Source organism: Canis lupus, chromosome 4, assembly GCF_048164855.1.
Source record: "Canis lupus baileyi chromosome 4, mCanLup2.hap1, whole genome shotgun sequence".
NCBI classification, from domain to species: domain Eukaryota; kingdom Metazoa; phylum Chordata; class Mammalia; order Carnivora; family Canidae; genus Canis; species Canis lupus.
In genome coordinates, this window is record NC_132841.1 from 20,375,387 (window position 1) to 20,387,994 (window position 12,608).

At 39.6% G+C, this 12,608-nt stretch overlaps 1 protein-coding gene across 5 annotated transcripts in view; it reads right to left on the minus strand.

The window, feature by feature from the left end:
* The window catches only part of DNA2 (DNA replication helicase/nuclease 2), a 57,313-nt gene that overhangs the window by 38,068 nt on the left and 6,637 nt on the right, over positions 1–12,608 (minus strand). For all 5 annotated transcript variants that reach the window (XM_072823349.1, XM_072823348.1, XM_072823352.1 and 2 more), the window contains 2 exons: positions 7,273–7,404; positions 804–1,023 (listed from right to left, as the gene is read on the minus strand). In XM_072823349.1, coding sequence (XP_072679450.1) covers positions 804–1,023; positions 7,273–7,404 — 352 coding nt within the window. The remainder of the gene's footprint in view (positions 1–803; positions 1,024–7,272; positions 7,405–12,608) is intronic.

Consider the following 12,608-nt stretch of genomic DNA (forward strand, 5'->3'; position numbering starts at 1 on the left):
ATGCTGGAAATGCTTTAAACATACCTAAAACAAATCTATTTACTCTGATTTCTCATAACCTTTAATAGGCTAACATGAATTAAATTTCCAAATACAGGGGCACTTGGGTGGCTCAGTAGTTGAGCATCTGCCATTGGCTCAGGTCGTGATCCAGGGGTCCTGGGATCAAGTCCCAATCAGGCTCCTGAAAGGGAGGCTGCTTCTCCCTCAGCCTATGTCTCTACCTCATTCTGCGTCTCTCATGAATAAATAAAATCTTTAAGTAAATAAATAAATCTCCAAATAGGGACCCCTGGGTGGCTTAGTAGTTGGGCATCTGCCTTTGGCTCAAGACGTGATCCTAGGATCCAGGATTGAGTCCTGCATTGAGCTCCTCGCAGGGAGCCTGCTTCTCTCTCTGCCTGTATCTCTGCCTCTCTTTCATGAATAAATGAATAAAGTCTTTAAAATAAATAAATAAATGCATAAATAAATAAGTCTCCAAGTACACTTGGTTTCTGCAACTTTTATCACCAAGGAATTCGTTTTTTTAGGAGAATCTGTTTAGTAGTTTGGCAGCATAAACTTGGCAAAACTGGCTTACAAATTCAGCTGTTGTAATTCTTTGCTAGAGAAAACTTTCTGCTGTAGCCATGTATACACTTACAAGCAAATTTGGGTACTCTAGATACATCCCAAATTGAGAACTACTATATGAAACTTAAATAAAAATTACCCAAATTGAACCAAAATATATAAAGCAAACCTACATTTTTAAGTATACCAAATATTCAGACAATTTTCTTATTAAGACTTATACCTACCTGACTACGGTGTTCAATAGAATTTAATTCTTTGCCAGTTTTAAGTTCCAATGGCATTATCTTATATTTCGTTTTATATCCTCGATGTATTTTCACACCAACTGTGACATCTATTTTGCCTTTCAATCCAAACCTAGGGGACCAAATGCTTTCTTCAATATCCAATGAGTTTATGACTTCAATATTACATGTTGAATTATTGTTATTACCATCACTTGGCCTAAAAATTGAAACACAAAAATACTTCATTAGAACACTTAGCATACAGGCACCTGACTAGCTCAGGGGTTGAGTGTCTGCCTTTGGCTCAGGGCGTGATCCTGGGTTCCTGGAACTGAGTCTCGCACTGGGCTCTCCACCAGGAGCCTGCTCCTGCCTATGTCTCTGCCTCTCTCTGTGTCTCTCATGAATAAATTTTTAAAATCTTGAAAAAAAAAAAAAAGAATACTTAGCATGTTTCTCAAATGCTGGTATTGATTCTATTACACACAGAAAATGTGGGGATGGGAAACCATGAACATACCCTTACAGCAGTGATTCTCAAAGTGTGGTGCCTATGGGAGCAGCATCAGCATAGCCTGGGAACTTGTAATAACAGCAAATTCTCAGGTTCTACTCTAGACCTACTCAGTCAAAAGCTCTGCAGGTGAAGCCCAGCAATTTGTTTTACAAATCACTCTACAAGTGATTCTGATGCATGCTCAAGATAGAGAACCACTGTCCTAGAGCCTGTAACTCATGTAATATAAATCTTAATACTTCCCATCTATCCTTTTCAATTCACTCCTACTACAATCTTCCTAACTCAGGCCTTTATTTCCTCAGGTCTAGATTACTACAAAACTCTCACTATTTGAACTACTGAAGCTATAATACCAATCTGAATATGCTGGTATACAATGATTACAGTGATTAATATAAAATGGTTTGCATGTGGTTGTATCCAAGGTGGCAAGGAATGCGTTCCTTCATCAACACCATATTAAACTGAGTAAGAATGAGCTGTCTTTCCCCATCACCTATGCAATGTGAGGCTTGATTATCAACCCTTCACTCCTACACTCCTTGTGACAATCTTCAAAGGACTTCTTGTGCTCAACATTTCCTCACTGTTTTCTTAATCATTAAATGAATCCATTTCTGCCACTACCAATATTTAAAACTAAGTACTCGGCATTGTTTTTTGTATTAAGGAGATTCTGACTTTACTATCTTAACTGTTGGGATCCCTGGGTGGCGCAGCGGTTTGGCGCCTGCCTTTGGCCCAAGGCGTGATCCTGGAGACCTAGGATCGAATCCCACGTCGGGCTCCCGGTGCATGGAGCCTGCTTCTCCCTCCGCCTGTGTCTCTGCCTCTCTCTCTCTCGATCTCTGTGTGTGACTATCATGAATAAATAAATAAATAAATACTATCTTAACTGTTAAATAACCAAGAGCAGAGAAAGGATGGGAAAAAAGAAATATATAAATATCAAAGGAATAAGGAGATGAAAATAACGTTTCTTAAAGGATTTATTTATTTATTTGAGAAAGATAGAAAGAGAGAGCACAAACAGGGGGAAGGGCAGAGGGAGAAGGAGGTTCCCTGCTGAGCAGGAAGCCCAACGCGGGGCTCGATCCCAAGACCCTGGGATCATGACCTAAGCCAAAGGAAGCCGCTGCTTAACCAACTGAGCCACCCAGGTGCCCCTGAAAATAACTTTTATTATTATTTTTTTTAAAGATTTTATTTATTTATTCATTAGAGACACAGAGACACACACACACACACAGAGAGAGAGAGAGGCAGAGACACAGGCAGAGGGAGAAGCAGGCTCCATGCAGGGAGCCCGACGTGGGACTCAATCCTGGGTCTCCAGGATCACGACCTGGGCTGAAGGCGGCACTAAACCGCTGAGCCACCCAGGCTGCCCTGAAAATAACTTTTAAAGCCTCTTATACTTCTATCTAAGATGTACTCATTCCCTGAGAAGTAAGTTATTCTGCAGGAGAAAAGTCAGATAAGTGCTAACTTTTATTAATTCTATTCTAGACTCAAAGCCAGATAATATACTAAATCTAATAGAAATCTTACATGAAAAAGATAAATTTTCTAGTAATAAAATGGATTTTATATCATAAAAATCAAGATTTAAAAAGTATAAGAATTCTCTCAGAACACGATTTAGTTGACCTTGGTTTGCTAGTTTCACGTTATTTAGATCAACAGCTATTTCTTAACAAATGAGAATATTTTCTAAAAGAAAAAATCGGGATCCCTGAGTGGCGCAGCGGTTTGGCGCCTGCCTTTGGCCCAGGGCACGATCCTGGAGACCTGGGATCGAATCCCACATTGGGCTCCCAGTGCATGGAGCCTGCTTCTCCCTCTGCCTCTCTCTCTCTCTCTCTGTGACTATCATAAATAAAAATTAAAAAATAAATAAATAAAAATAAATAAAAGAAAAAAATCATATCTTCAGTAATTTTTTTTAACCATTTCAGGATGCTTCAAATATAATCTCCAGGAATATACGTATACTTCTGCAATCTTTGAAGAAGACAACAGAGGAATTCAGGGAAGCTACAACTCATCTGAAATTTCTTTTTTTTTTTATCTGAAATTTCTTTTTTTTTTCTTTTTTAATTTTTATTTATGATAGTCACACACAGAGAGAGAGAGAGGCAGAGACACAGGCAGAGGGAGAAGCAGGCCCCATGCACTGGGAGCCCGATGTGGGATTCGATCCCAGGTCTCCAGGATCGCGCCCTGAGCCAAAGGCAGGCGCTAAACCGCTGCACCACCCAGGGATCCCCTATCTGAAATTTCTTAAATATTATTCTGTCTTCTCTCCCCAAATGTTATCTAATCATGTTACATATTCAAATATGCTCCCATGAAATAAAGCAAACTTTATTATTCATAAAATGTCACATGTATATTTAATAGAAGATAATGAAATTGAACTTTGCTACTAAAATTTATTCCCCTAGAAAATGAAATAATGTGACTTTAGACTTACATCTGTGGAATAAATGACAGTATTTCAATTTAACTATTATGATTTTAATCAACATAATGCTGTAAAACTCCTTCAAGAACCACCTGATGGGGCAGCCCGGATGGCTCAGTGGTTTAGCACCACCTTCAGCCAGGGCATGAACTTGGGGACCCAGGATCAAGTTCCATGTCAGGCTCCCTGCATGCAGCCTGCTTCTCCCTCTGCCTGTATCTCTGCCTCTCTCTGTGTGTGTGCGTCTCTCATGAGTAAATAAATAAAATCTTTAAAAAAAAAAAAAAGAACTACCTGATGGAGAATATGATATCATGAAGATGAAGAAAATATATACTTACTACCTATGGGTGAGAAGGTTGTTTCTTCAAATGTGCTAAAGTTTTGCTGTTTGTTTTTTTTTAAAAACACTGGCTATAAACTGCTGTGAAAATGACACAAGCTAAAATACAGAGGAGCGCTTCCTTCACAAACAAACATAAAAGATTCCATTGGAAATAAACGAAACAAAAGTAATCTTACACCAAGATACAGAGATGAGAACACTGGTCTGGGAATCAAGAATCTTTACTGTAGGGACACCTGGGTGGCTCAGGTTGAGCGGCTGCCTTCCACTCAGGGCATGATTCTGGGATCCAGGATCAAGTCCCACATCGGGCTCCTGTGAAGAGCCTGCCTCTCCTTCTGCCTATGTCTCTGCCTCCGTGTGTGTGTGTGTGTCTCTCATGAATAAATAAATAAATCTTAAAAAAAAATAAATAAATAAAAAGAACCTTTACTGTAGGGTGCCTGGGTGGCTCAGTGGTTGAGCATTTGCCTTTGGCTCAGAGCATGATCCTGGGGTTCTTGGTCTTCTCACATGAAGCCTGTTCCTCCTTCTGCCTCTCTCTGTCCTTATGAATAAATAAATGAAATCTTTAACAACAAAACAAAAAGAATCTTTACTGTAGACTTAGCTCCACCACTGATTTTTGATATAAAACCTGGTAAGTCACACCACTCACTGGACCTCAATCTCCTTATTTGAAATCTAGGAGTTGATCTCAAAAATCCCTTTGAGGGGACACCTGGGTGGCTCAGCGGTTGAGTGCCTGCCTTTGGCTCGGGGAGTGATCCCAGAGTCTGGGGATCGAATCCCGCGAACGGCTCCCTGCATGAAGCCTGCTTCTCCCTCTGCCTGTATTCTGCCTCTCTGTGTGTCTCTCATAAATAAATAAATAAAATCTTTTAAAACATAAATAAATATGGGATCCCTGGGTGGCGCAGTGGTTTGGCGCCTGCCTTTGGCCCAGGGCGTGATCCTGGAGACCCGGAATCGAATCCCACATCGGGCTCCCGGTGCATGGAGCCTGCTTCTCCCTCTGCCTGTGTCTCTGCCTCTTTCTCCCTCTCTCTCTCTGTGATAAATAAAATATAAATAAATAAATAAATAAATAAATAAATAAATAAAATTTAACCAAAAGAAAAAACACGCAGAAAACATGCTAAAACAATTAAACAGTAAAAGAAAAGCTAGTATCTGAAAAAAGGAAAAAGGATATCCACTACAACTTTAATTCTCAAGCAAATTTAAATAACTCCAAAGTAAATAATAAGAAATAGAAAGGTGCATACTGAGGGACAGTAACAAAGTATAAAGAAATAATTAGGAACAACAGAAAACAAAAATTAAGTCTGTAATTATTACAGATAATCAGTAGAGACTAGAATGACAGAAATACTACAAAACAATGAAAGAAATCAGGAAAAAAATGACTACTTAATAAACACATATCTGTTTATCACAGTGAAGACTAAGGCACCGAGACCCACCCACTCCTCTAGACAGAGGCAATCTGCTCCAAAGAAAGCAGATTTTCTAAATTTAACCCATTTATTACAGCTTTTTTTCTTCCTTAAGGGAGAGAGCTACTGGTAAATTTAAGACCATCACAGAAAAAAAGAATATGAAAAATAAACCCAATTCGAACAGCAAGATAAGCCTCATTTTTTTACTACTACTATTATTAAAATGTGTATCGAAATCCTGACAAACTGATTGTAGTGATGGTTACACAACTCTACAAATACAATGAAAGTCATTGAATTATAAATAATAATAATTAAATAAAAATAATTGAAATCTCGATACAGGTCACTTAATGATAGCAACCTTCTAAAATGATTACAAAATTCTCAGAGAATTCCAGCAGTATGTAAAAGGTTGTAAAATTTCCACTTTTTTTTTAATTTCCAAATATTTCTGATGAAACAGACTATTTCTGAGACTTTATTTATTTATTTATTTATTTATTTATTTATTTATTTATGAGAGAGAGAGAGAGAGAGAGAGGCAGAGACACAGGTAGAGGGAGAAGCAGGCTCCATGCAGGGAGCCCAACGCAGGACTCAATCCCGGGACTCCAGGATCACACCTTGGGCCAAAGGCAGGCACTAAACTGCTGAGCCACCCAGGGATTCCCCCCATTTCTGAGACTTTAACGCCAAGAAATAACTGTCCCATATGTCAACCCTTCCACTTACATGCCCTCATTCGTCCTCCAGCGCTCAAGACATAGCTGACCTCTCATCCCTCAGGATGAATTGTCCTCTCTCTATGGAATTCTCCCCATTGGCATATGAACTCACTATATCTCCCATCCTCATTTTTTTTTTAAGATTTTATTTATTTATGAGAGACACACAGAGAGAGAGAAAGAGGCAGAGACACAGGCAGAGAGAGAAGCAGGCTCCATGCAGGGAGCCCGACATGGGACTCGATCTCGGGTCTCCAGGATCATGCCCTGGGCCCAAGGTGGCGCTAAACCACTGAGCCACCCAGGCTGCCTTATCTCCCATCTTTAAAACAACAACAAGCCTCTCTTAGCCCCACATAAGCCTCTGGCTACCAATCCATTCTACATGCCCCTCATAGAACAACTTCTCAGTACAGCTGTCTACCTCTCGGTCTCCAAATCCTCCACTACCATTCTCTCTTGATACCTTCTTACCACATTTTGTCTCTTGGAATCACTGCTGACTATTCTTTCCCTCACACTCCATATCCAATTCAAAAACTATCAGTTCTTTTTTATTTTTTTAAGATTATTTATTTATTTATTCATGAGACAGAGAGAGAGAGAGGCAAAGACACAGGCAGAGGGAGAAGGAGGCTCCCTATGGGGAGCCCAACGTGGGACTCGATCCCAGAACTCCAGGATCACGCCCTGAGCCAAAGGCAGGCTCAGACACTCAACCACTGAGCCACCCAGGCATCCCCAAAAGAAATCTTAAAAAACACTGATATACAAAAATCAGAATATTTTAGTATAATGAAAATAGAATTTCTATTCTTTTTTTGTTCTAGAAAGACACTCAGGACTATAAGCCAAAAAAAGCTAATTTTACTAACTCGACCTTTAAAAAGCTTTAACTGCACGTACAGAATAAAATCCTGATCTGAACATATGAACACCATATAAACAAAATAAGTTTCTTACAGAGAGAGCTGCATCTTTGGGAAGTCACTTGAAGTGTATTGATGCATAAAATCTCCGGCCCATTTAGAAAATGAAGGAAGATACTCTTCTACTTCTTGTTTTACCTCCTCTTGATTCAAATTTAAGCGATACCTGCCAAAACAAGAGATGAAACAAGAAAGCACAAATATGAAAAAAGTAAATAAGGACCAAAACATCCAAACAAACAAGTTACCCATTAAGTAATCAATGGACGTAAAATATGATGTATACATGGGGCACCTGGCTGGCTCAGTCAGTGGAGCATGCAACTCTTGATCTTGGTGTCGTAAGTTTGAGCCCCATATTGGGGACAGAGTTTACTAAAAAAATAAATAAAATCATTTTTATAAATATGGGGTACACATACAATGGAATATTATTCAGTATTAAAATGGAAGAGAGCACAGCCCTATCAGTTCTCCTAAAGAACTGGTTCAGCAGAGAAGACAAAATTAGCAATTCTAGTTCTGCCAAGGTTGTTTCTCCTGAGCACAGTAGCAACCTCAAGCTGAAAGAGAAGATGAAATTCCTCAGGGGAGCAACTGCTTTTTTTTTTTTTTAAGATTTTATCCATTTATTCATGAGAGCCACAGAAAGAGAGAGGGGCAGAGACATAGGCAGAGGGAGAAGCATGCTCCATGCAGGAGGCCTGATGTGGGACTCGATCCCAGGACTCCAGGATCACACCCTGGGCTGAAGGCAGGTGCCAAACCACTAAGCCACCCAGGCGTCCCAAGGGAGCAACTGCTAATACCAGAAAGCCCCAAATGATCACATAGACTACCAGAGGCAAAGCTATCCTTGCAAAAGGCTGCTTGAAATCTGGCTGTTTCCAGTTGATAAAAGAAGATGTAGGTAAGGATGTGAGAAAACAAGGATTCATACATTGCAAAAATATAAATTGGGACAATGCCTATCAGAGTAATTTGACAATAATTATCAAAATGTTATTTCTTTTTCTTTTTTTTAAGTTGCATTGATTTAAGTAATCTCTTCACCCAACATAGGGCTCAAACTCACAACCCCAAGATCAAGAGTTGCATGCTTTTCTAACTGAACCAGTCAGGCCACTCTCAAAATTTTATTTTATTTTATTTTATTTTATTTATTTTATTTTATTTTATTTTATTTTATTTTATTTATTTTATTTTATTTTATTTTATTTTATTTTATTTTATTTATTTTATTTTATTTTATTTTATTTATTTTTTTCACTCTCAAAATTTTAGATGTACCCAAACTGGATCCTGTCCTGGAAGGAAAAAAATGCTATAAAGGACATTATTGGACAAAAATGTGGAGATCAGACAAAAGTATTGTATCAATATTAAATTTCCTAAAGTTGAAACTGTACTGTGGGTACATAAAGAAATTTTATGTAAGAATTCCTATTCTTAGGAAATAAGTACTATACATCATGACTTTTACTTCAGGGGCATAAGCCCTGAGCACACCTGGGTCAGCATTAGTGACAATGTGTAATGAGCCAAAGTCCTTGGCTAGCAGCAGGATGCCACACCATGCACGTAGGCCCCAACATGCCGGGCCCCAGCCACAAGGCTGTGTGGGGAAAAGAAGCCTGAAAGCAAGGTGAGCAAGACCAGCTCTACCCACTGCAGTGGAGGCTCCTGAGCCCACAAGGCACACCAGGATGTCCAGCCTATGGCCGGTGTCTTCATGGTATATAGCCCATCATATATGTCATGATATATACTATTTAATATTAGAAGAAGAATCTATACACACACACACACACACACACTTATTTAACAGGTTAATCCAAGTAAAGAATATATGGATATTGGGCAGCCCGGGTGGCTCAGCGGTTTAGTGCCACCTTCAGCCAGGGTCTGACCCTGGAGACCCGGGATCCAGTCCCACATCAGGCTCCTTGCATAGAGAGCCTGCTTCTCCCTCTGCCTGTGTCTCTGCCTCTCTCTCTCTCTCTCTCTGTGTGTCTCTCATGAATAAATAAATAAAATCTTTAAAAATATATATAAAGAAATTAAAAAAGAAAGAATATATAGATATTATCTAAACTAACCTTGCAACTTTTCTCTAAATTTGAAATTATTTCCAAATAAAAAGTTTTTTTTAATATTTTAAGTGCATATATTCCCTAGCCCAACAATTCTAAGTATTTAACCCAGATATACACCCTAGAGCTATGAAATAAAGAATGTATAAAGGTATTTCTTTTATTTTAAAGACTTATTTACTTATATGAGAAGCAGAGGAGAGAGAGGGAGAAATCATGTGCAGAGGTAGGACCACAGGGGGACAGGGAAAGAATCTCAAGCAGACTCCACCCTGAGCATAGAGCCCAACACATGGCTCGATCCCACAACCCCGAGATCGTGACCTGGGCCAAAATCAAGAGTTGGACGCTCAACCAACTGCACCACCCAGATGCCCCTAAAAGTATTTCTTACAGGATTGCTAACAAAACCAAAGATTGAAATACTTAAATAAATAATATGAAATATTTATTTAAGAGGGGGGATACTTAAATAAATTATAGTACATCCATATAATGAAACATTATGCCATTATTAAAAAATAATGGGATGCCCAGGTGACTCAGCAGTTGAGTGCCTGCCTTCGGCCCAGGGTGTGATCCTGGAATACTGGGATCAAGTCCCACATCAGGCTCCTTGCATGGAGCCTGCTTCTCCCTCTGCCTGTGTCTCTGCCTCTCTCTCTCTCTGTGTCTCTCATAAATAAATAAAATTAAATTTATTAAAAAAAAATAATAAGACAGCTCAGGGGTGCCTGGGTGGCTCAGTCCATTGAGTGTCCAACTCTGGATATCAGCTCAGGTCATGATCCTAGGAGCTGAGACTGACCCTGCATCAGGCTCAGCACTGGGCTGGGTGTGGAGCCTGCTCAAGTTTCTCTCTCTCCCTTTTTTTCTGCCCCTAACCCCCACTGCAAGCTCTCTCTCCAAAAAAAAAAAAAAAAGAAGAAGAAGAAGAGAGACAGCTCAGTAAGTACAGATACAGAATGTTCACCAAGATTTAATCTTCAAGTGCATAATAATGTGCATAGTATTCTACAATTTACCTAACAAAAAAATATATGTGTATATACACATACACATACATTGTCACACATAAATGTTTGAAATCTCTAAGAAAGAACATACAAGAAACTGATAACAGGGACGCCTGAGTGGCTCAGCAGTTAACTGTCTGCCTTTGGCTCAGGGCATGATCCTGGAGTCCCAGGATCGAATCCCATATTGGGCTCCTTGCATGGCGCCTACTTCTCCTGTCTCTGCCTCTCATGAATAAGTAAATTTTTTTTTTTTTTTTTTTTTATGATAGTCACAGAGAGAGAGAGAGAGGCAGAGACACAGGCAGAGGAAGAAGCAGGCTCCATGCACCGGGAGCCCAACGTGGGATTCGATCCCGGGTCTCCAGGATCGCGCACCTGGGCTAAAGGCAGGCGGTAAACCACTGCGCCACCCAGGGATCCCATGAATAAGTAAATAGAATCAAGAAAGAAAGGAAAGAAAGGAAAGAAAGGAAAGATAGGAAAGAAGGAAAGAAAGGAAGAAAGGAAGAAAGAAAGAAAAGAAAAAAAAGAAAGAAAGAAAGAGAAAGAAAGAAAGAAAGAAAGAAAGAAAGAAAGAAAGAAAGAAAGAAAGAAAGAAAGAAAGAAAGAAAGAGAAAGAAACTGATAACAGTGGTTGCCTTTGGGGAGAGGAACTAGGTGATGAAGATGTGGGAAGAAAGGACTTACTTCTTAACATATATTCTATACCATATACCATATACAATATGGTATAGACAAATTTATAACCTTTTTAGGAATAATAATTTATTATTTTAAAAAATACTACACAATTGGGTAATCTTTCTAAATAACTTCCTCCAGTGATCTTGGAGCTGTTCTTCATTGTCATGATCTCCTTAGGTAAATTCTTCTCAGTGTTCTAGTTTTCACAGAGCAGATAGTCTATAACTAGTTATTTAATGTCTTCTGCATTAAATTCTCCCTTTTTAATTTTAGCCAAGTCACAGCAAAACAACATGTAACAGCCTTTCTTGAGGGATCCCTGGGTGGCGCAGCGGTTTGGCGCCTGCCTTTGGCCCAGGGCGCGATCCTGGAGACCCGGGATCGAATCCCACGTCGGGCTCCCGGTGCATGGAGCCTGCTTCTCCCTCTGCCTGTGTCTCTGCCTCTCTCTCTCTCTCTCTGTAACTATCATAAATAAATAAAAAAAAATTAAAAAAAAAAAAAACAGCCTTTCTTGAGATTATAAAGATACTTAAGGTAGGATCTTTAAGCCTAGACTTTTAAAGGTATTAACAAGAGGGTAGAGCAAAAAAGATAAAAACTTGGGACACCTGAGGGGCTTAAGCGGTTAAGCATCTAACTCTTCTTTTGTTTTATTTTTTTTAAGATTTTATTTATCCATAGACACAGAGAGAGAGAGAGAGAGGCAGAGACACAGGCAGAGGGAGAAGCAGGCTCCACGCAGGGAGCCCAATGTGGGACTCGATCCCGGGACTCCAGGATCACACCCCAGGCTGCAGGAGGCGCCAAACCGCTGCGCCACTGGGCTGCCTTTTGTTTTATTTTTAAAAGATTTTATTTGGGATCCCAGGTGGCTCAGTCACTTAGGCATCTCCCTACATCTACCTCTCTCATAAATAAATTAATAAAATCTTAAAAAAAAAAAGATTCTATTAATGTATTTGAGAGTGAGAGTACAAGCATGAGCAAGGAGAGGGGGAAAGGGAGAAACAGAGGGAGAAGCAGGCTCCCCACTGAGCGGGGAACCCAATGCAGGGCTCAATCCCAGGACCCTACATCAAGACCTGAGCCAAAAGCAGATGTTTAACAGACTGAGCCACACAAGCACCCCTAATAAGAATATTTCTGTGAAAAAAGATGGTCTCCAATAGGAGTCATAACAGAAACAGCAGAATATGCCAACCCCTCTGCATGTAGTCACTCATAAAATGCCAACGATCAGCCATTTGTGGGTTTATGTATATTCTCTCTACTGTCACAAAAAGTCTACAAAATTGATATTATCACCTTTTTCAAAATCTTCAAGTAACCTATTCAACCCCAAAACTGGTAAAGGTAGAATTTTAAACAAGGTCAATCTAACTCCCAAACTCATAGAATTTAGTGTGTCACATTTCTAGAAGTAAGGCAAAACATATTTCACACTCGCGGAGAGCAGCTGGAGAGTCTACTGTGCACGTGTACAGAATATCCAGCTATTTTTAGCTCAAAGGTTTCTATTCTGCAATTTTAGAAGCTCTTCACAGAACTGCAGGGGGTACTACAAATCCAGA